The sequence below is a fragment of the Mauremys mutica genome, chromosome 5 (genome assembly GCF_020497125.1).
Source record: "Mauremys mutica isolate MM-2020 ecotype Southern chromosome 5, ASM2049712v1, whole genome shotgun sequence".
NCBI lineage: Eukaryota > Metazoa > Chordata > Testudines > Geoemydidae > Mauremys > Mauremys mutica.
Genome location: NC_059076.1, coordinates 101274615 through 101297720, shown reverse-complemented (window position 1 = coordinate 101297720; position 23106 = coordinate 101274615). Strand labels below are relative to the sequence as shown.

Sequence of the window (23106 nt, the reverse complement as noted above, 5' to 3'; positions counted from 1 at the left end):
TTTACTTGGAAAAGTGTAGGAGTTTGGTTCTAATGGGTATTATTTTGGTTTTATTTTATTTTGATAAAACAACTCTCTCTGACGGAAATTCAAATATCTTGCAAGATATTTATTGAGTCTCACTCAGTTTCTCCTCTAAAGTACTGTGTGTCATGCTGTCTGGAGTGGCTCACGACCAGAATGCCAACCTCCGGGCAGACTGTCAAAAAGTAAGGCAGACACCCCACCCGGGGTATGTTCTGTCATTAGATTTCACCAACCCAGAACCAAATGTGAACTCCCAAAGTAATACAGACAGCTTCCTTCGACACTCCAGGCAAGCTGGACTATGTGATAAATGGTCACTTACACCAACAATTACAAAATATTCAGTTTACACTGACTCCCAAGAGACCAGTCACTCACCCAGGTCAGTTTGCACCATAGATCTCACACCAAAGACAACACTATTGAAGTTACTTCCATAGTAAACTAACCAAAGATTTATTAGCTAAGAAAAAGGAATGAGAGTTATTGAGAGGTTAAAGCAGATAAAAATATATGTACATGTGAGTCACAGTCTGTAATTTCAAAAGGCAGCAGAGATGTAGTACTCTGCCCATTTTCTAAAAGTCTTTAAGGGCTACCCAGAGTAACTCTGGAGATCTCAAACTTCTTGTTCAGTTATTCTGCCCTGTTAGAATCCAGACCAGTGGTTCTCAACTTATCTATCGTGGCCCACAATGTGTTACCTGGGCCGCAGGGACCGGGTGGTAGGGCAGCGGCAGCCCTGTCCCCAACCTCCGCCGTGCAGGGCCAGCCAGCTGCCCACATGCCCAACCCCCTGGGCACCAGACCCCTGTGGCACGCCTGCCCAGAGCTCACGGGGCTGGGCGGCTCCGCTGGACCCCTGACCCAATGGGGCCAGCTGGAAGCCCCAGACACCCGCTGCACAGCTGCCCCGGAGTTCACGGAGCCAGGCTGCAGTCCCGAACCCTGACGTGCTGGGTAACTGGGAATCTGGACCCAACCCCTGGACCCGCAGCTGTGTGCTAACTGGGCCACTGGTTGAGAACCACTGATCCGGACACTCCAGATACGAAGAATTTTTCCTTGAGTCCATATTTTTAGCTTATTCTCACGGAAACCAAACTGACAGCAACAGTTCCCACACAGGTCCCTTCTTCATGTGGAGGGCGAATGTGCTTAAAGTCTTTGATCTTTGATCCCATACAATGGCTCATCTGCATTTAATGAACAGAATTTAATATTTTCTTGTCAGACCACTATCATTTTCATTACACAATGTTTTTTTCCTGTTTGATGAGTTACAAAGTTACAGAGGTTTACAATGCAAATGATTGCTTTCGCTTTACAACATGGGATATAGCTGAGTGAGAACAATACCATGCAGCATCCTATAAGTATTTCAGAAAACACTAAACACATTCTTATCAACATAACATCTAACATTTATTTTGATAATGCTGACACACAGGTTTCCAGCTATGAATTTGTAAGTGTTCAGTGAGGCCTGAGGCCTTGGCATGAGCTGGCATCTGGTCTGCCAGCGTCACACTATGGTCAAGGTTTTTAAAAAGAGGAGCCTAGATTAGGTTCTTAAATTCATATCTAGGCACCTGAACAAGCAGCCTGACTTTCAAAGATGCTGTGCACTCAGCAGTTGCCCTTGGCTTCATAGGGAGCTATTGAATGTTCAGCATTCTTGTTAATCAAGCCAGTTACTATGGATTTAGGAGGCTTAACCTTAGGCAAACATTTTAGAAAATCTTTGCCTGTACCCATCTTCCATTTCATTCTTGTATCTCATTTAAAGCTTGTCAGGGTGTTCATAATATCAGGGTGAAATACAAGATACTAAGACTAAATTGTGTGAAACTGTTGTTTTAGGGTGGGATCAAAGAGGAGTGATTTGAGCTAATTTTATTAAGAGTGAGAGGGAGTTAAAGGTGACAGTCTTTGGCCACCCAAAAGACATTATTTCATACATATCAGTTCATTTTTCTTTTCCTTTTCTCTGTCCTTGTCAGCATTACTCCTCTCTCTCAAATTGCCAAAATATAACAGTTCTGCCCCAAAACACAAAAGAGGTCTAAGCTCAAAAGACTTTGAATCCTAGAAGCATGTGTTCTTTACGATGTGGATCCCTATTGAACACTATTATGTCAGCGCATTGCCAAGACTGACCTCTTAAGAGCTGTGACCAGCAGCGATGCTCTTCCCCAACCAGCATACCAGCCATGTTCACTCATGAGTCGGCCATTTTGTTTCACAAACTTTGTTAGGCTGCTTTCTTGTCCTCTCCTGGTATTTTCTATTGCAGTCTTTCTCCTCTTTCAACGGTAGTCCCCTACCAACTCCAGCCTCTCCTCCCCACCAGCAGTATATACCTTCCACCCAAAAGAGATTTGTTTTTTCCATTCCGAGATAGGTTTCCCTTGACTGTCCCTAACCTTCCATGATCCCAGCCACAGGCTTATCCTTACTGTTAGCTGTCTTTCCTCATTGGAACCCAGATATCTTGGGGCATCTATTACTCTTGGAGGAATTATGTGCCACTTTGCATGCACAGAATTCATGTCCCCTACAGACTACTCTCCCCTCCCCCCCCCCGCAGAAAATACGTTCTGCTAGGAAGGTGCTGCAATTACTCCTTTTGCCCATCAGGGGCTGCTGTGGCACCAGAAGAGAGGGCAGCAAGCTAAGCCAGCCATGGAGAGGAAGGGGGAGAAGCTGCCTTACTCACAGCTCCTTGTCCGTGGGGCCAAGTAAAGAGGCACGGGATATAGGGGGGATGGATAGAGCAGGGCATTAGGAGCCGCTAGGGGGGTCACGTAGACTAGTGGAGGGGCTAGTGGTGGGAACAGATGGGGTGAGGTCACAGGAGCTAGTGGGGTGAAAGCATTGAGCTAGGGGCTAAATGGGAGTGGGGATGCAGGGCCAAATGGGGCTGCAGGGACCAGGGGGTGTAGGGACATATGGGGATAGGGGAGGATGGTTGGCTGAGTGGGGGAGCAGGATACATGGGGATGGGGGAGGACAGGTAGCTGAGTGGGTGTGAGGGGACATTTGGGGCTGGAGGGAGATGGGTTATCTATGTGGGGATGCAGGGACACATAGGGAGAGGAGCGGTGGCTGAGTGGGGATGCAGGGACACATGGGGATGGGGGGAGGAGCGGTGGCTGAGTGGGCATGCAGTGACACATGGGAGGGTGCAGGAACATACAAGGACAGATGTGCTTGACTAAATAGGAGAGGCTATCTGCACAGAGGAGGCTCCCCAACTCCCTAACAATCCCTCCTCCACAAAAAAAACCTCTGTTGCATACTTTTCCCATGCGCACCCAACAACCTTCCAAGATCACACTCAGGTTCCTTCTCAGCAATTACGTCCCTCAGCTCCTCTGTTACCCCTGACCCTCCCTCCCCCAAGCCTTTGCACTGGTTTTGTGGAGTGCAGGAAATACGTTTCTGTATTGTAGTTTAAATGAATTTGTATTCAGAGTTCAGTATTACTATGCCTAGTAAGGAATATGTTTGTCAAAAAACATTTCCTGAATCTTTTTTGTTGTCTGTATTGTTACAGGAATACTTGCTGACAGATATGCTAAAATAAATTACCAAAATAATTGAAAGTGGCCTGATTATATTGTATTATTTTAACAAATAAAATATGCAGAATTTTGAAATATTGTGCACAGAATTTTTTGGCACAGAATTCCCCCAGGAGTAATCTGCTAGGGGCTGAAGGGCAATTAAAATTTTGCCTACATAGCCATAATTGCTTGGTATGCTGTGGCCTGTAGCCCTGTTGAAAACATAAATATTCTCCTTTTTCCTCCTAGATAATTGTTTTAATGCAGTGTACAGTCTCAAACACAAACATTTAATCTATTTTTATAAGACTCCAACTATTCCTCAGTTGTAATCCCTGATTAACTCTAAGACTAAAGAACATGCATTGAATTCTACAACAATAAATGAATAAACTGGTCCTGTATTTCAGAGTACTATGGAAGGAGAATGTGGTTTATGGTTTGGTTTTTTTCACGGGTCCATGAAAGAACAATCATTAGGATCGATTACTAAAAATTGTAATGAAACTGTTGTCATTTATGGAAGGCATGAATTGTAAATAGCTAACCAACTGTCATTTGGTTAATTGGTTAAAACTTGAGGGAAAATCGGTACAACTTTTTGCTTTAATCTAAATGACTAATACACGTTGAGCATTTTAGATGTTGTTTAGTCAACCTAAAGAGGTAGCACATAGCTAACCTAGTGGACCTCATATTTATTATTATTATTAGTACAATAAAGAATTTTTGTAGAATAGTAATTTAGCTGAGAGCAGTAGGGACCAGGGGCGGCTCTAGCGATTTCACTGCCCCAAGCACGGCGGCACGCCGCGGGGGGTGCTCTGCCGGTCGCCGATCCCGCGGCTCCAGTGGACCTCCCGCAGACGTGCCTGCGGAGGGTCCGCTGGTCCCGCGGCTCCGGTGGACCTCCCGCAGGCTTGGCTGTGGATGCTCCACCCCAGCCGCGGGACCAGCGGACCCGCCGCAGGCACGCCTGCGGGAGGTCCACTGGAGCCGCCTGCCGCCCTCCCGGCGACCGGCAGAGCGCCCCCCGCGGCATGCCGCCCCAAGCATGTGCTTGGTGTGCTGGGGCCTGGAGCCCCCCCGTGTAGGGACTAAACTGCTGCATTAAACCTCAGCCCCATGTTAGGGAGATGCACTCACTAGTCCAGCAAGAGCACCTGTGAGGCACTGTGCCTCACACAAGGTCGATGCTTTCAGGATTGGCAAGAAAGCATGGCTGCAGTGTCATCCTTGAGGAGGGTGTAACATTTTCTCCCTCTGCCCCTATCTAATATCACTGGCTGGTGTGGAATAGGTTGACCATGGCCTAATTCTTCATATAGAAGTTGTCATCGATAGAGTATACAGTCTTTGCCCTCTCTGAGAGGTTGGGCACAACTGAGCCTTCAGATTCTGATCCTTCAATTGGATATTTTTATTTTTTTGCATCAGCACAAAGGCGTATTCAACCCCTTGTGGGATTGGGCCCTAGGTTGGTTTTCCCCAGTAACCAAGGATTATGGTAAAATTGTGTTTGAGACTAATAAAATCAGTAAACTTTGGCAGCAATATGCATGTGGGAAGACAAACTACAATTCTTTGTATAGAGAGTATAACTGAATGAACTATACTTTAAACCTAGAATCAGGCAGTTTTAAATATACTACAGACTTTCACCAGAAGTAGTTGGGTATGAGGAGGTTTTACATCCTTTCCTGAAATACAGTAGAACCTCAGAGTTATGAACACCTCGGGACTGGAGGATATTTGTAACTCTGAAAAAAATGTTATGGTTCTTTCAAATGTTTGCAACTGAACATTGACTTAATACAGCTTTAAACTTTACTATGTAGAAGAAAAATGCTGCTTTCCCTTTATTTTTTAGTAGTTTAGGTTTAACACAGCACTGTACTGTATTTGCTTTGTTGTTGTAGTTGTTTTTTTGTCTCTGCTGCTGCCTGATTGCATATTTCTGGTTCCAAATGAGGTGTGTGGTTGACTGGTCAGTTTGTAACTCTGGTGTTCATAACTCTGAGGTTCTACTGTAAGGGATTGTCTTAGTGCCTAGGGTTGTACCTGAACAACTCTATGTGTAGACAAGCTTTTACTTGTGAGGAAAAGAGGTAAATTCCCTCAGCAGAGGTAGGTGAGCTTACACAGGTACCAAGCTGTGAGGGAATTGGCTAGAATTAGTTAAAGTGATACAGATGTTATATGGTAGAGAAGAATGTTTCCTCTCCCCTCTAGTTGGTGGATGGCTACACTTGCATCTACTACAAAGAGCTTAGCATTCTTCGGAAAAGTGGAGAGAGATGGTTAATTACTAATAAAGGAGAGGGAATCTGACTAAATAATTTTTGTTATATTACAAAGCTGTTTGTTTTAGGGCTGATAGTAAAAGGCCAAAAACACATTTAAAATGAGGACATTTTTGTGCAGGGTTTTTGGCTGATGTAGATTTGATCATGATATTACTTCTACGGCTGCCAACCAACTGCTTGCAGTATTTAAATATTTGTGTTACCCAGTGCACTGCTCTGTCAAAGCCAGTGCTGAGGGTTATTAGCCTATCGCATTCCAACATTTAGCAGCACAAAAAATAAGAAAAAAGCAAAAGAATATAGAGCACTTCCAGTTGCACAGCTTGTTGGCTGAGCAGTGGCCATTGATCTGCCTTTAATAACTTTTAAGAATGGTCCCAATGTGACGCTTCCCAGCAGTACCTAGTGTTGTGAGGCATCACCCATCCTTAGCATCAGGAAGCCTTGGCTGTGCCTGCCCTGGGTCAGCTCCCCATCTTCACCGGCCACAAGCAACACACAAGCACTCTCCTCTAGACCTCACAGGCCCCACTGTCCCTCTGCACATAGGCAGCAAGTTATGTGGGCCTGTGGTGCCCATGCTCCACCAATATTCAGGAACTTGGGCCCGGCTCTACCAATGTTTGGGCTGTCCATAGGACAGACTAGGGCAAGTGCCCCAGGCCCCGTGTGTTGGGGGTCCCCATGCTTCAAGGGGCAGTGGGGTCCAGGGCGGTCTTAGGGATAGCGGGGGACTTGGCACCGGCAGCAGAGAGCGACCTGGCCCCAGCCCGCTCTGCCCCGCCAATTCCTGCCCCTGCCCTGCCCCTGCCCCGCCTCTTCCTGCCCCTGCCCCGCCTCTTCTTGCCCCTGCTCTGCCCCTGCCCCGCCTCTTCCCCACCTCTTCCTGCCCCTGCTCCGCCCCCTCATGCCCCCATTTCACTCCTTCCCCCAAGTCCCCACCCCCGCCACACCTCTTTCCAGCTTCTGACCCCTCCTAACATGTTCTAGACTGAGCCTAGAGTTAATTAACAAGATACTCTCATGTCTAACCAAGTATTGCTGATCCAAAATCCTTGTAGTGCTTTATAGCAGGCAGGCTATGACCCTTCTTCCATGAGGTAGGCATGCTGTCAGTTGCCTCCTAGGTGAAGGTGTTTCGTTGAACTCCAAGATGTACCACACCAATCCTTTGTCTGGATTCATTAACAGGGCAGCTCCCTACTGTTTGTTTGGTCCTGTAGATCAGTGATTCTTAACCCGGGGTACGCAGAGGTCTTAACCAGGGGTACGCAGAGGGGGTACATCATCTTATCTAGATATTTGCCTAATTCTACAAGTTACATAAAAAGCACTATTGAAGTCAGTACAAACTAAAATTTCATACAATGACTTGTTTATACTGCTCTATATACTATACACTGAAAGGTAAGTACAATATTTATATTTATATTCCAATTTTATTTTATAATTATATGGTAAAAATGAGAAAGTAAGCAATTTTTCAGTAATAGTGAGCTGTGACACTTTAGTATTTTTCTGTCTGATTTTGTAAGCAAGTAGTTTTTAAGTGAGGTGAAACTTGGGGTATGCAAGACAAATCAGACTCCTGAAAGGGGTACAGTAGCCTGGAAAGGTTGAGATCCTCTGCTGTAGATTTCCTCTCCTGTAAATTTTGCAATCTCTCAATTTGCACCTGGATCAGTTTGCAAATTAGCATACACTGTGAAACATACAATACACAAATGGCCAGAAAGGGAGATAGGTGTATGCAGTCTTGTAGCCACTCGGCATCAGGATATTAGAGAAACAAGATGGCTGTGGTAATATCTTTTATTGGACCAACTATATGTGTCAGTTATATCCTGTCCGACAGGAACATTTCCAAGGTATGTCACCTATCAGTGACCTGACTTAACTCTAAGATCTTAAGAGCATAATTTTCAGTATAGATACCCAACTGTTTAAGGATTGTCTATATGTACATCTCACAATGATTGTGTCGACCAGTGAGCAACTGACTCTTGGTAGAGACCTCACATGCCACCTTTGGTGAAATATTATGCAGATATCCAACCCAGGGGATCCTTCTAAAACCCTGTGCAACCCCTGTTTCCTCTGCCAGTTGGCACCAAGGGGTACCTGGGTCATGCCCCAGTGTGACACAGATAGGCTAAGAATAGAGAAGGGAATATAGGCTTCAGTGATCTTATCTGAAATCTACTCTGGCTAGTCAGCTTCATAGTATGAAGTTTTTTTGTTTTGTTTTGTTTTTTTGGGGGGTAGGGGTGGAGGGAGGTCTGGCTAGCATTTCCTGTAGTTAGTCAATATTGCATAAGATGGCTCACCAGCAGACTTTTGGGGCTTGATGGTTCAGTAGCCTACAGGTCTTTTGCCCCATGCTAATAAAAGTGTGTGTGCACACACTGTCTCTTCATGGTCTCAGTTATGTGCTCAGATATATAAAACAAATGCGTGTCCTGGCAAAAGTAGTAATTGTGCACTTTTGCATAAATTAAGTCGTTAACGTTTTCAAGCTGTATGAGAAAGCGGTATCTGAAGGACGGACCAAGCCCTAAAACTTTAATAAGATGAACCAAGAAAACTAAATACTCCTAAGGAGGGAGGTTAAAAAAAAATGTTGTGAACAGGCAAGCAGCAACAGCTAGACAGGTAGTTACAAAGAATTTGCATGTTTCAACTAGCATTTCTCTAGGCTATCAGATACGTTTATCTGAAATAGATCTTCAAAAATTCTTGTGTAAGAATGCATAGCTGTTTGGTGGAACCTGTGTGTTCTGAGGACAAGAGGGATTTTCTCAACATGTAGCTTAAAATTTTTATTAAAGTTAATGTTTAAAAAATTATATAATACATAGGTTGACAAAAGAGTGTCTGTACATCTGGGTATAGTGCTTAGATTACCCACAAATACAGAGTTTGTTTTTCAAGGCATAGGATACATAGAGTACATAATCAGCAATAACCCAAATTTAGGTGAATAGATTTAACAATACAGTTTAGATATTAGAATCTGAATACTCGGGTACATCACTCATGAAAAGTCGTACAGAGATTTGGTTGTGGAAAGCAAAATATATCAATAAGTGGAGATTGTCCCTCAGTAATTGAGAATTAGGTTGGTTGTCCATGAGGAAAGTATTTGTTACTTTCCTGACTGCGCTTCTCATCGGCACTCCAGCTTATCTCTCCTGGTATTGCTGGGTCATGGCTCTTGCCATGCTCTGCCCACATGCAGTAGCAGCCCACTGGAAGATGCTGGCCTTTTCTCCCTCCCTGTGTTGCAGCTGGCAATGTGAGTAGTTCATGCCCCCACTCCTGAGCAGGTGCACAGCCAGGCTCATAGTTAAGACTAATGAGCAGCACAAGAAGTGCCAATGAATTCACGGAATTGAAAAGTACAGCTAACTATGAGTAAGGGCATTGGAATCTGACCTTGTCAGAGCTGGAGTCGTGAAGAAAGACAAATCCTTGTTGATGTTAACCTTGCCTAAGAAAACAAGGTTCAAAAGGACGTGAATTGTATTAAACAATGCCCAGTGTGCTGCAAGGCACTGAAGACACTGCAGTGACAGCACAGCTGCCATGAATCAATATAATACAGTTCAGCTGGAGCATCCTGTTGTGATTATGCATTAGTATAAATATTTAAATATTTGTGTCTCATTCTGAAGTTGGGGATATACTTAATTGTACAGTGGTATAGCCATTGTTATCAGAACCATCAGATGATCACTGTCTGCTTGAAATGTATTTGCGTTGGTATTGTGATAGTGACTAGGACCATTGTGCTAGGCACTGTATAAACACTGTATAAACATGGAACAAAAAAATCAGTCCCTGCCCCAAGGAGCTTACACTCTGCTCAATTAAAAAAATATAGAATTATGTACTGCACCTGCCTCAGTTTCTCTGCCATTTTTTTAAATTATTTTTTTAATCACATTTTCCTGTTTGGGTTTTTTAAAAACTTCTTTTCCCTCTTGTTCTGTGAAGTATCTATACAAACTGAGGGGCCAATCCTGCAAAGACTTACACATGAGAATCTCTGCTCACCTTAGAGCCACGAGGTTCATTTGATGTAGGTCCTGATCCTCCAAAGTCTTAACTGGCTAGTTAAGGGGGATAATCTGAGATTGTCTTGCTTGTGGATTTGACAGCACTTTGTGTATGAACAAAATAAACTAAAAATTAGAGGATTTTTTTGGTCTCATCTTTCAGTTACAGAACTCTTAGGAGTTTGTAGCTTCGGTACATTTAAAAAAAAAATCAGTCTACTTAACGTTAAGATGACTTTTATATCTTGCCTTTCATGGGACTTGATCCAAAGCCTGTTGAAGTCAATGGGAGATTTCTGACTCAGAATGCACAAGTGAATGTGGAACAAATAACTGGATTTACATTCACTTTTTTCTCCTGCTGAGCTTGTTGGCTTGTGGCTTTTTGGCGCTAGAGTGTAGGGATGTGCCATGTTCAGAGGTAAATGCCTGCAGTATTCTCGCTCCTCCCAAACTTATCAACTTCAAGCATTAGCTTAAAAATCAATATTTTTCAAAAGTAAATTTAGAGCTTTTTTATTTACCTTTTAGTATCTGAGCCTTTAAGGGTGCATTTAGGTCACATATTTAAGCTTTTTCTCTGCAGTTATGAGGGCCCCAAATTTTTTTGTTTTAAGGAAAAGCTGATTTTCATCTAATTACAGGACTCCATCAGCAGCTAGGGCTTTAAGAAATACACCAAATAGTGAGATTAGCAACATTGCTTCCACCACACCCACTCCTTTTTCAGGACCCCCCTCTGTACTGGATTTTTTCTAGACTGCAATTTATACCTTCTCTCTGAATGACTTGTGCTGGGGGGGCCTTACTGCTGACAGGGGGGCTTTGCTGCTGACAGAGAGAGGCTATGTGGATCTCTCATAAGAATGTATTAGAATAACTCCTAGCTTAGGCAAAGAAGTCCCTGCAGAAAAATGCAAGCTGCTCTTTCGCTTGGGAAGCTAATCGCATTGCCTCTGCAATGCTCAATTCCTTAACAGCCTTGGCAGCCATGAGACCAGACTCAGAAATAATCAAATGCAGGTTTTTCATTTGGTAGCTCAGAGCACTAACCAGAATGCAGGAAGAACCAGCCCCAGGCTTTGTCTTTTTGAAACAAGAGCCCTGATGGTATCTGCCAGCACACCTCCAGCAGGAGCAGTACAGCAACATTCCAGAAGCTGAAGGGTGGGGTGATATTTAACAAGTGGGCAACTACAAAAGACACTTCACTTGCCCTGGAACAAAAGAAGTATTAAAACTTCCTTGATAATGAGTAGAGGGTGGAAGTGGTGGTCCTGTTTGCTTTAGGTTTAGAGGATCAGATTCTTATCATTGCATCACTGTAAATCTGAAGTTTACACCACTGACTTCAATTTATGATTGAGAAACTGAGATCAGAATCTGGCCCAGATAGCTGAACATTGGTCTAAGACTTCTTTATTTGGACCCCAGCAGTTGTCCATAAGCCATGTCTTTTTTAAATTACAAAAATATGTATATTTCTAAGGTACAAAAGCTCTCTTTGCCTTACATAATAAACTCAATAATGTCAGCATTGAAAGTTGACTTAAAAAGATTGTTTAACTTGGTAACCTAGCAAGCTTGTTTTGTTTTGTTTAAAGTTTGAATTGCTAACCTCAGTTGTTTTCACAGGACGCACCTTTCCAACACATCCTTATTTCTCAGCACAACTGGGAGCTGGGCAGCTGTCACTCTACAATATTTTGAAGGCCTATTCTCTTCTGGATCCGGAAGTAGGGTATTGCCAGGGCCTTAGTTTTGTAGCAGGAGTTCTGCTGCTTCATATGACTGAAGAAGATGCTTTTAAGATGTTGAAGTTTCTTATGTTTGACATGGGCCTAAGGAAACAGTATCGTCCCGACATGACTATTTTACAGGTATTTGTTTTTTATGCCTCTGTAAAAAGGATGCTGCTAATAATAGCAATATAATTTTTAGTGATGTGATTGTCAGATTCTGCTTTTTGACTCCAATGCAGAATCACGAAAGAGGAGAAGGGGGCTATAAAGAGGATTCGATCTTAAAGAGATTTATGTTTCAGTTTAAGAGAGGCAATGGGGAAATTATGAAAAACACACACAACTCTGTTGCTTAAGACTAACTTACATTCAAGTAGCCCTTGTATGAAAGTGTGTCTTCAGATACCCCTGCATAGTTTGCTATTGTAGGGAGAAAATACAGGGAACTCTGAAACAGGGAGCATTACCTCTGCCAGCTTAGGGGTGAGAGGGATGGTTAATGTGGGCAATCATGAAGTGCTACCCATTGAGTCACTGAAAAGGCTCCAGGTTACTTTAGTTTCTTATAAGTGTGTTTGAACATTAATTGGTTGATATTTTTCACTCCTTCTTTCTCATGAGAAAGTGTAGCATGAGCTTTGTTCTTATAACTTTCAGTTAGTCTGTTATTCTTAGTCAGTTCTTCATTTCTTTTTCTCTTCTTTGCAGATCCAGATGTATCAACTTTCCAGACTTCTTCATGATTACCATAGAGATCTCTACAATCACTTGGAGGAGCATGAGATTGGCCCTAGTCTCTATGCTGCCCCCTGGTTTCTGACCATGTTTGCCTCTCAGTTTCCCCTGGGATTTGTTGCCAGAGTGTTCGGTAACTGCATAAAAATACCTTTCTGGTCTTCTTGAAACTGTGTTTGCATTGCTACAGGGTCCAGCCTGTTTCATACACCTAAGACAATATTTATCTTATTTTTGATGAATAGGTCCTTCCACTGATGTATTGTGTAGTGACAAAAGTCAATTTATAGGAAGTGAAGGTGTGGAGTTTATAGCAAAATGCTGTTCAGAGACAGTAGAAGGTTGAAACTGACTGTCTTGTCTCTTCACCTCTATTAACTTTTTTTTTCTCTTTGGATTGCCTCATTCTTCTCATTTCAGCCGAGTGCTATTATACTTCCCAATTACTGAGCTTTCCTGTGTTCATTAAGTTGGAAATCCCACTTCTGCAGTGTCCGAGGCTTCCCCTTCACAAAGGAATGCTGGCATTGCTGCAGTGAGGCTATATCAACATTGTTCTATGCTGTATAATAGTGCTAACTTTAGCCTGCTTTGCTCCTGAAGTATTCAGTAGGGATCTAATCTTTTCATTTAACATCTGGTCAGACACTTTCTGAGATTTTACACTGTTCCGCTTGCCTGACTCCAGACCCATCATTGCCCATTCTCTTGCAGGCATTACATCTGTTGTTGATGTTGTTGATTCCTTATATATTTTCAAGGTTCACCAGTATTCCATATGCACCAATCCTCTCATATCTTATTTCTGGTGTCCCTTTGTTATAATAGTAACTGTTAGATTTTTGTCCATCCCTTCAATTTAGCTTGCATAAATGAACTCATAGAGCCTGTTCCCTCTCATCCCCTCTTGGTGACATCACCGAGTGCTGTGTACAAGTGGGGAGTAAGTCTCTGTCTTTCTCTTTACACCTTAGGGCAAGCCTACACTACCGTGCTACATCAGTGCTGCAGCACATCTGGTGAAGATGCACTATGCCGATGAGAGAGCACTTTCCCATCGGCATAATTACTCCACCTCCACAAGAGGTGGAAGCTATGTCGACAGGAGACAGTCTCCTGACAACATAGCGTGGTGTGGACATTGTTTTAAGTCGATGTAACTTACATCGCTCGGGGGGTGTTGTTTTCACACCCCTGAATGAGATAAGTTACATCGACTTAAGCGGTAGTGTAGATCCGTTGACTTTCTGTATGTTGCTTCCACCCTGACTTCAACAGGTAGATCATTCTGAATCTTGGATAAATCTCTTTGATCCTTTGTATTAGAACTTGTGGTCCATCTCTTTCATCAGCATTTTCTCTTTCCAATATCTCCCAATAAATATGGAGCTAGATATTCTAGGAGCTATATGCCTAACATTTTATAATTAGGTGAACAAGACCAGTGTTGTCAAACAGTGATCTAGGAATACAATAGAATGCATACTCAAAACCAGGCAATTGGTGACCCATGACTAAATAAGACATTGGAGCATAAGCTTTTGTGGGTGACTACCCACTTCGTCAGATGCATGACGAAGTGGGTTTTCACCCACGAAAGCTTATGCTCCAATACGTCTGTTAGTCTATAAGGTGCCACAGGACTCTTTTGTCGCTTTTACAGATCCAGACTAACACAGCTACACCTCTGATACATGACTAAATCAGTATACCCATAAATGGGTGGCTCAACTAACTATACCTATATATTGAAATAAAAAGTGTGGTTTTTGCCTGGATCACTGTAGTGGAGCCACGCATAGATGAATGACTTGCCTCACTAAGAACAAATACACTGGCCAAAAGTTAATAAAACAACAAGAATGACTTATTTCAACCAGATTAGTTGCTTGCTTAGGGCAGTGGTTCTCAACCAAGGGTACGCGTACCCCTGGGGTACATCAACTCATCTAGATAATTTGCCTAGTTTGACAATAGGCTACATAAAAAGCACTAGTGAAGTCAGTGCAAACTAAAATTTCATCCAGACAATGGCTTGTTTATACTGCTATATATACTGTACACTGAAATGGAAGTACAATATTTATATTCCAGTTGATTTATTTAGTAATTATATGGTAAAAATGAGAAAGTGAGCAATTCTTCAGTAAGAGTGTGCTATGACACTTGTATTTTTATGTCTGATTTTGTAAGCTAGTAGTTTTTAAGTGAAGTAAAACTTGGGGGTATGCAAGACAGATCAGACTCCTGAAAGGGGTACAGTAGTCTGGAAAAGTTGAGAGCCACTTGCTTAGGCAATAGGCAGGAGCTGATGCATATAAGAGCCCAGGATACAGTATAGTACAGTGGTGCTATATATCCTAGAAATACATTAGCTTCACAGTACAGAGAAACACATCGAGAGAAACATACAATCAAGCATTGTTTTCAGAGCATAGGAATTATTGTAAAACCAGTGGTCCACATACTCCAGTATGCTTGAGTCCAAAATTGTCTGGGCCAGCTGCTTCTGAAAGTGGTGCAAAAAACCTTTCAGTCACAGTTATGGACAACTTCTCCACAGGGAAAGTTTCTTCCTAAATAACATTTAGTTAGAGATTGGGTGATGCTATTTTAACTCTGGCTATTGAGTAAAATTTTCAAAAGCACCTAAGTCCCAATGTGATTTAGGCTGCTGTATCACTTTTTTGAAAATTGTTACCCATTGTCTGCATCGATGTAAATATCCAGTTCCTTAAAAAGAAAAATCCTATTAAGAACTTGGCCTCAATAATATCATGTGGCAGTGAGTTCCGTATACTAACTGCATGTTACATGAAAAGGTATTTATTTCCCTTTATCAGTTTTAAATTTTCTGCTTTTCTATTTCATTGAATGTCCCCATGATCTTTTCTTATGAGAATGAGCACTTCTATTTACCAGTCTACCGTCTCTATGCTCTTCATCATTGCATATATCTTTAGCGTGTCCTCTCATTTGTCTCCTCTCTTCCCAACCTTTTAAAGCTTTCTTTGTATGGAAGTTGTTTCTGTACCTCTAATCATTCTCATTTCCTATCTTGGTAAATAGATTTGAGGGATCAAGCACACAAGGTGCAATGATTTACTCATGCATTAAAATGACCACTTTCCTAACCTTTCTAATCAGTCTCTTTTTCAATACAAAAGCAAATAATAAATATGTATTTCAAGGAGAATAGTCCTGTTCCTGTTTAAGTTAATGAAAAATATGGAATTGGAAGATACCATGGTGATAATGATAGAATAAATTATATAGATAAAATCTATATTTGCTGCATTTTTTGATACACAGCTAGTTATGGTGAGCACAGCACCTAATCAGGGAACAAGGTTGTGTTCTAAACAGGCTAGCCTGACTGACAATAATTCTGTTCAGGAATTTGGAATGAAAATCAAAGTGTCATGCACTGAGTTTATAATCAACATTCCTCTTTTCAATCATCCATGATTAATTGTATTATCAATTATCATGTGTCAGTATGATCCTGTGTGAACTGCTTGACTGCAGATACACAAAAGACACATGCTTTTAGTTTATGCCCAACCTAATACATTTGTGACTCCTCAATATATAGATTTGCATATCATGTATTTTGCTTTTAATTTGCCACTGGAAGATTATAGAGCTTTAAAAAGCAAGGAATTTACAGTGGAATAAAAGGTTGAGATAAGTAAATGACTTATGTGGAACTAGGGTCTTGTCACAGCAGAGGAGCATGTGAGACTAAAACCACCTCCTAAAAATCATTGTTGTTTCCCAGAAGCACAAGTCCAGCATTGAAACTCACAATATTTGGTGGCTTTCTTAAAACAGCAACTCCTGGGAGCATATGATTAGGTGAGAATCTTGAACTGACACCTTTTTAAAATGAAAGTTTCTCATCCTCAGCCATGCCAAAGGCTCAGAAACCTGAAGAAAGATAGAAACCTCAAACTTCTTTTTTTAATTGTCACTATTAAGCCAATCTTATGATTTTTGAATGGTTGGAGTTGGCAATACTGCACATAGTGCTGGGAACCAGGCAATTCCTACACAACTGCTTACTCAGTTTTGCACAACCTGAGAGGTTTTGGTTTTACCACTCATTTATTAGATTCCTAGGGAGGAAGAAAAAAAGTTGAATTCTAGTGTCTCAAATGCAGACTAACCAGGCAAACTGATTTACCTGCCAACTTTTGACTGGGCAGCCCGTTCAGTGGAAAGCTACTTACCCTACAGGAACTGGAGTTCTTTGAGAGGTGTTGTCCATATGCACTTTCCATTTTGCATGGGCACCTCATTCACTTGAGTCTGGAATCTTTGGCCAGAAGTATCCAGACAGTGTGCATGACCCTGAGTTCTCATGCTCTGCATCGAGGGCATATAAAAACAGAGTGCCCCAGTGCTCCTCAGTTTCCTCTCAACTGCAGCATCTCAAGGATAAGGACTCTAACGGTGAGGGGTGGTGGGTAAGTTGTGGAATGTGCATGCAGAGAACACATCTCGAAGAACTCCTGTTACCGTACAGGCGAGTAACTTCCCATTCTCCTTTGCGTGGTTGTCCATATGCACATTCCACTATTGCCTACGCCCAGGCAGTAACCTCAGAGTCTCCGCTTTGACCATTTCATACTAAAAGCTGTTAAAAATATCAAAACTATTAACTACTCGGTAGAAATTAGCTGGCAGTCGCGCAGACTGCCAGCTCCCTCTCAAAGCCAGAGGCACTGAGGAGCACTGGTGCTCTCTGCCCTTATATGCCCTTGATGCAGAGCATGAGGATTTTCAGGGCACACGCACACTGCCTGGTCCTGCTGGGTAAAGACCAGGGTGCATGCCAAGATACTGCTGGCTAGAGACTCTGGACTGAAGTGCATGAGGCACATATGCACCAATAGTGGACAGGGCAATCTTTCATTCCTTGACTCCTTGCAACCCAATTGCTATGTAACAATGTAGTAGTTAAAGGTACAGTGCATTTAGACTACCTTACAGCCCACTGTCTTCTGAAGGCTATACTCCAGTGTATTAAAGCCATAGGTTATAAAGAAGTTCTGGAGTTACAAAGCTGTGTCATGCTAGAAAGTAGCAAAATTGCCTTTTTCCCTTTTTCTCCATCTGTCCAAGCTTTCAGCACTTCAGAATAGAAGGTCATGTGAGGGTACTGCAAAACAAAGGTTCTCTAAAACCTCCTATTTACTTAGTGGTGGAGGAGACTTGGAAGAACATTTATTCTGTTCCAAGATTGTAGATAACTTGATTTGAAATCCTGATGTCTGCCAGTCATGCTGACGTTAATTTGGATGCCTACATTGCATTGTCGCTGGCTTGCAGCCCACTTACAGCAAGCCTTAGCCATATAAGCTCCTAAAACAAATGGGCCTTTGTTCACTGCTCACTATTTTATATATGAGTGAGGTATTTCAGAAGTATAAAATCAATCCAGCTCATACCATAATACTGTATAGGTCACTTTGAGTTAATCTGCATCTCTTCTAGGGGGAAGTGTTGGGTCATGTAGATGTATTATTCTCTGCTTAATTAGGTTCTGCTTTGTACTTCATCTTTCTTGATTCTTACTTGGTGTTCTCTGTATTAATATTAAATACTGTAGATTCCTTTAAAGAGCAATGTCCTGTATTTTTCAAGTTTCTATAGACACATGAAGACAGATGCTCACTTTCCATTACATCTTTCAGAGCAGCCCTACCTCTTATAGAATGTACCGAATTGGAACTGGAGCTGTTTGCACTGTTTTTAGGATGACTGGGGCAGAAATATAAGATTTATTATCAGTTATTACATGTGCTTCATGCTCTGTCTGTCCCTCTGTGAGAGAGAGATGAATACAGGAAAGGAATGAAATGAGTTATGACTTCAGGGTAAAGTCAAGGAACTGTAGGGGGAAACTTTCATTCTGATGCAAGCTTCAAAAGAGAGAATATTTGTACAGAGAAATGTAGTCAGCCAGTGTTTTCTTATGTTCTTTGCTGCACCAGAGAGACTTGTGGTTTTGACATTAGCATTTTTCCTCATTGCTCAATTTCTCCTTCTATTTGATCATGAAGTTCTGATGTGTTTGGCATCAGCCTATTGCCATGTAAGTTATTGTGATGCTACCAGTTCAGCAGCATGACTTCATTTGCAGGTTCAAGTAGAAGGAAGAGAGATAGGAAGCCTTTGTATAAACACAGATATATTTGGTAATTAGCAAACCTGAACTGAAAACAAAAATCCACTTACCCTCCATATGGTTTCCCCCTCCCCTTAATAACTTTGTGTAATATACTGGATACTTCCTCCTGTATGAAAGTCGCTCTATAAAACCCAGAGCAGATTTTGAGGTCTAGTAGCAAGAGAGTCTATGGAGGAAAAGAGCTTTTTGTACCTCCTCTGGCCAGATGGATTGTGAGCGGTATCGTTGGCTGCTACAGGGTTGCTCTCATGTATTTCCTGTCTCCATAAAGACCTGTGCTAGATTGTCAGCTGTTTGTAAAGGAAAAAGGAAGAGATGGAAAGGAAGTTATGCTGAAAGGTAGCTAGATACTGTGGCTGCACTGTGCTGAATGTGTACCAGGATGCTGTCTTCATGGGGCCACCTGCAGCATTAATACACAGCCTACATTAGTAAGATATCAAGATATACTACAAATGTGATTAGTCGTGTGGCTTGTTAGGATATTATTATGTTTATCAGATGCTTATATTAAAAAGCAAATAAACCAGATGCTGTTAGAAAACTGATTTCTTTAACTCAAGTCCCATACACAGTGTGGTACGTTTTCCTAATGCAGTTTTCCACTTCCCTCCAGTAGGTGAGAAATAGGGCTGAAGAAAGATTACACTCAGTCCTTATAATTAAAGTGTAGATACCTACTGATTTATTAAAGTTCTTTAATTTATAATCCCATTCAAGCTCAGAACTGACAGCTGAACAGTAAATTCTGCTGCTTCCTATTACTTCCTCATAGAGTTCTCATGACCCCCTTCAAAAAACATAACACATACAAGAAGAGGTAACACTGTCCAATTTCACTGCATTGCCTAGCTTATACATAGCTTAAATATGTACTGGATGTCTCGGGTGATAACTCACCAACCAGTAGGGTGACCAGATGTTCCAATTTTATAGGGACAGTTCTGATTTTGGGATCTTTCTCTTATATAGGCTCCTATTACTCCCCACCCCCTGTCCTGATTTTTCACATTTGCTGTCTGGTCACCCTACCAACCAGGGCAATTGATCTAGCTAGTGAAACACACAATTGTCACTTAAATAATTGAAAAATAATGGTCCTGATGTATTGTGACGGGTTCCCCCCGGGTGCCAACTGGAACTGGGGTACCACAGAGCCCGCCTGACCCACCAGCCTGGGCTCCCTTTACACTGTACTGCTGTGACAGGCCTCAAGCCCCCTCCAGCACACATACAGGAAGGGACACACCCAGCTGCAGCTACACACAAATGCTGAGATCAGCTCTTCATGGGAAGGCTCAGCTAAGGTACCTCCCAGTTCCTAAGGCACGCACTCACCTCTGGAGTGTAAACCCAAAATTGTACAGTCTTGCACTGCATAGGGAACTGTACAGTGTAAGCTCATTAAATTTGCCCCCTCCCTCAATGTGGAGAGGAATATACACAGTTTTCTGCCCCAAGTAATAACTCCTGCACACACTGGTTTTAGACAAAACAAAAACAAGTTTATTAACTACAAAAGATAAATTCTAAGTGATTATAAGGATAGCAAACAGACGGGGTGGCTCTAGCTTTTTTGCTGCCCCAAGTACAGCAGGCAGGCTGCCTTCGGCGGCTTGCTTGTGGGACGTCCCCGGTCCTGCAGATTCAGCGGCTTGCCTGCGGGAGGTCCGCTGGTCCTGCACCTTTGGCGTACCTGCTGCCGAATTGCTGCCAAATCCGTGGGACCAGCGGACGTGCCGCAGCCAAGCCACCAAAGGCTGCCTGACGGCCGCCCTCAGAGGGACCAGCAGGGCGCCCCCCACGGCTTGCCACCCCAGGCATGCGCTTGGAGCGCTGGTGCCTGGAGCCACCGCTGCAAACAGATCAAAGCAGATTACCTAGCAAATAAAACAAAAATGCAATCTAAACTTAATATACTAAAGAAATTGGATATGAGTAGCAAATTCTCACCCTAAATGATGATTTAAGATGACTGGAGGCTCTTAAGGGCACTCTTCACTTGCTTGCAGCTTAAAACCCCAAGTATTCCTTTCACAGGCTAGAAATCCCTCTAGCCTAGGTTCAGCCTTTCTCTCCCAGTTCAGTCCTTGTTTCTCAGATGTTTCCAGGCATCTCTTTTGGGCGGGGAGTCAGTGAAGAACCACGTGATGTCACTCCCCTTTAATAGCTTTTGCATATGGCAGGAACTCTTTGTCTCCAACTTTAGTTCCCATGCCTTTCAGTGCAAAAACACTGGTATTCTAAGATGGAGTCCAGTACCAGGTGACTTGGTCACATGTCCCTGTAGGATCATAGCACCCATGAGTCAGAGGCTGTTTATAGTGTCCTCAGGAAGGCTCCCTGGTGGGAGATTAGCATTTTCTAAAACCTATTGTTCTTCCTAATGGCCTTTCCCAGCCAGCCATCTAGACTGATTGCCTTCTGCCTACTGGGTGTTCCCCAGGTGTAAACACATTTGTAATAGGTGCATAGACAAAATTCCTAACTTCAGATACCAAAATGATACATGCATACAAATAGTATAATCATATTCAGAGAATCATAACCTTTTCAGTGATATCTTACATGAAATACATCATAGTTATGCCATAATCATATCATAATAATATTGCTATGAAGAATATGGGGCATAATGCCACATGTGTATCTAATGCTTTAGAAAAAACCACAGCCCACTACGCAATGCATGCATGTGTGGACACATGCACATTCACTCTCTCTTATATGTGGCTATTTGTACACTATTTCGGCAGAACAGGAGAAGGAACTCATTTACATAGCATTGCTCAGTTCATGCCCTTGAAGCATATGACTTAGCTAGCGTAGCTGAAAATACAGTTCAGACATAAAATATATGTATATCTGATCCTTTCAAAAATCCCCCACACTGTGTGTCTTATTGACTTCCTGTGATGCAAATTCCATGGATTAAAGAAATGTTTCTTTTTCAGTGTAAAACTTTTACAAAAGTTCCGTTTCCGCTTTTAGTGTAAGGTACTGTAAAAAAAAAAAATTGTTTAACTAGAAAACACAATTATAAAAATGCCTGATTGGTGAATATTTCTAGTCTCTTGATCTCTATAGTATATGAAGGTGTTATACTTTGGAAATTTTACTGTTGTATTATTCTTATCAAAAGATGTGCTTGTTTTACGTACTTTTTGTTTTTCTTTGTTTTCACAGATATGCTCTTTCTTCAGGGATCAGAGGTTATATTTAAAGTGGCTTTAAGCCTGTTGGGAAGTCACAAACCCTTGATTCTGCAACATGAGAACTTAGAAACCATAGTGGATTTTATTAAAAACACTCTCCCAAACCTGAGCTTGGTACAGATGGAAAAGACCATTAATCAAGTATGAGACAATCTGAACATTTACCTATTATCAAGAGAAATTATGTTCTTATTAACAGAAGTTAGGAGCAGTAGTATTCTTTTGTAAAATCACAATGGAGAAAAGTGCTTGTGCTATTCCTAGTTGAGAATAGATTACTAATTGTAGTTTGGAATATGTTAAAGAAGCTTTCAAACCATATTACTTATATAGTACCTGGGCATCCTTACATATTAGTTAGTCATCATTAATTGCATTGTTAGTAAAAATCAGAACTGTAAATGTAATTAAGTGTATTTAATTGATTTTCATTTTGTGGGCAATAATACTGTATCCCAGGTACAGTGCATTCTACAGGATAGGCAGTAAGGTGGGCTGAATGACTACTAGGCTTACCCATTTCCAGAGTCTGATTCTCTACATCTAATTTCAGAAGAAAAAATAGTTTTACAAGAGCCTTGTGCATGTTATCTTTTCTTACCCACGCCATAGACGTCTCTTTGTTGATGATGTCTGCTCTGCCAAGTTGTCCGATGCAAGTTTGTTAATACATAGCAAAATGCTGTGGAACAGCAAACTTGTCTTCCAGACAGAGGAGATGGGATGGTATAGTCTCCTGCATTCCGTCATAGTACTGGGAAACATTGAGTCATCCCTCAAGATGTCAGTTATTCCATTGGGGAGGGAAATGATGAAACACTGCTGTGATAAAAGGTGGTTCTAACGGATGCACAGTGTAGTCTCATTTATCCAAATCTTTTCCTTGTCCCTCGGTGTGAGGTACATGCTACAGAGGGCATCTTTCTCATGCTGGGGGACAAGGAAGGGATTGGGATAATGTGGAGGTCTGGATAATAGAGAAAAGAACCACAGTCAGCATTGCGAAGAGGAGGATGAGACCCCGCGTGCAGAGGAGGCCACCCTGCTGCTGAATGGCTCCTGTGGCAGCCAGGGAGACCTCTGCAGCCTCGCCCTCGCAGGAGTGATAGAGCAGGGGCATGACAGCAGAGCTGCAGCGTTCTCCCTGCACTGCTGCAGGACCAGTGACACCTGTTCCCAGAGGGTGCCGGGGGACGGTAGGGTGGCTGGCAGGATAGAGCAGAGACATCTCCCCCTAGCCTGGACTGCAAGGAGGAGG

The 23106-nt window shown here is 42.3% G+C and overlaps 1 protein-coding gene across 6 annotated transcripts in view; it reads left to right on the top strand.

Moving 5' to 3' along the window:
* Nucleotides 1-23106, top strand: part of TBC1D1 (TBC1 domain family member 1) — a 192101-nt gene that overhangs the window by 157272 nt on the left and 11723 nt on the right. For all 6 annotated transcript variants that reach the window (XM_045018773.1, XM_045018774.1, XM_045018778.1 and 3 more), the window contains 3 exons: nucleotides 11596-11840; nucleotides 12411-12570; nucleotides 21820-21989. In XM_045018773.1, coding sequence (XP_044874708.1) covers nucleotides 11596-11840; nucleotides 12411-12570; nucleotides 21820-21989 — 575 coding nt within the window. The remainder of the gene's footprint in view (nucleotides 1-11595; nucleotides 11841-12410; nucleotides 12571-21819; nucleotides 21990-23106) is intronic.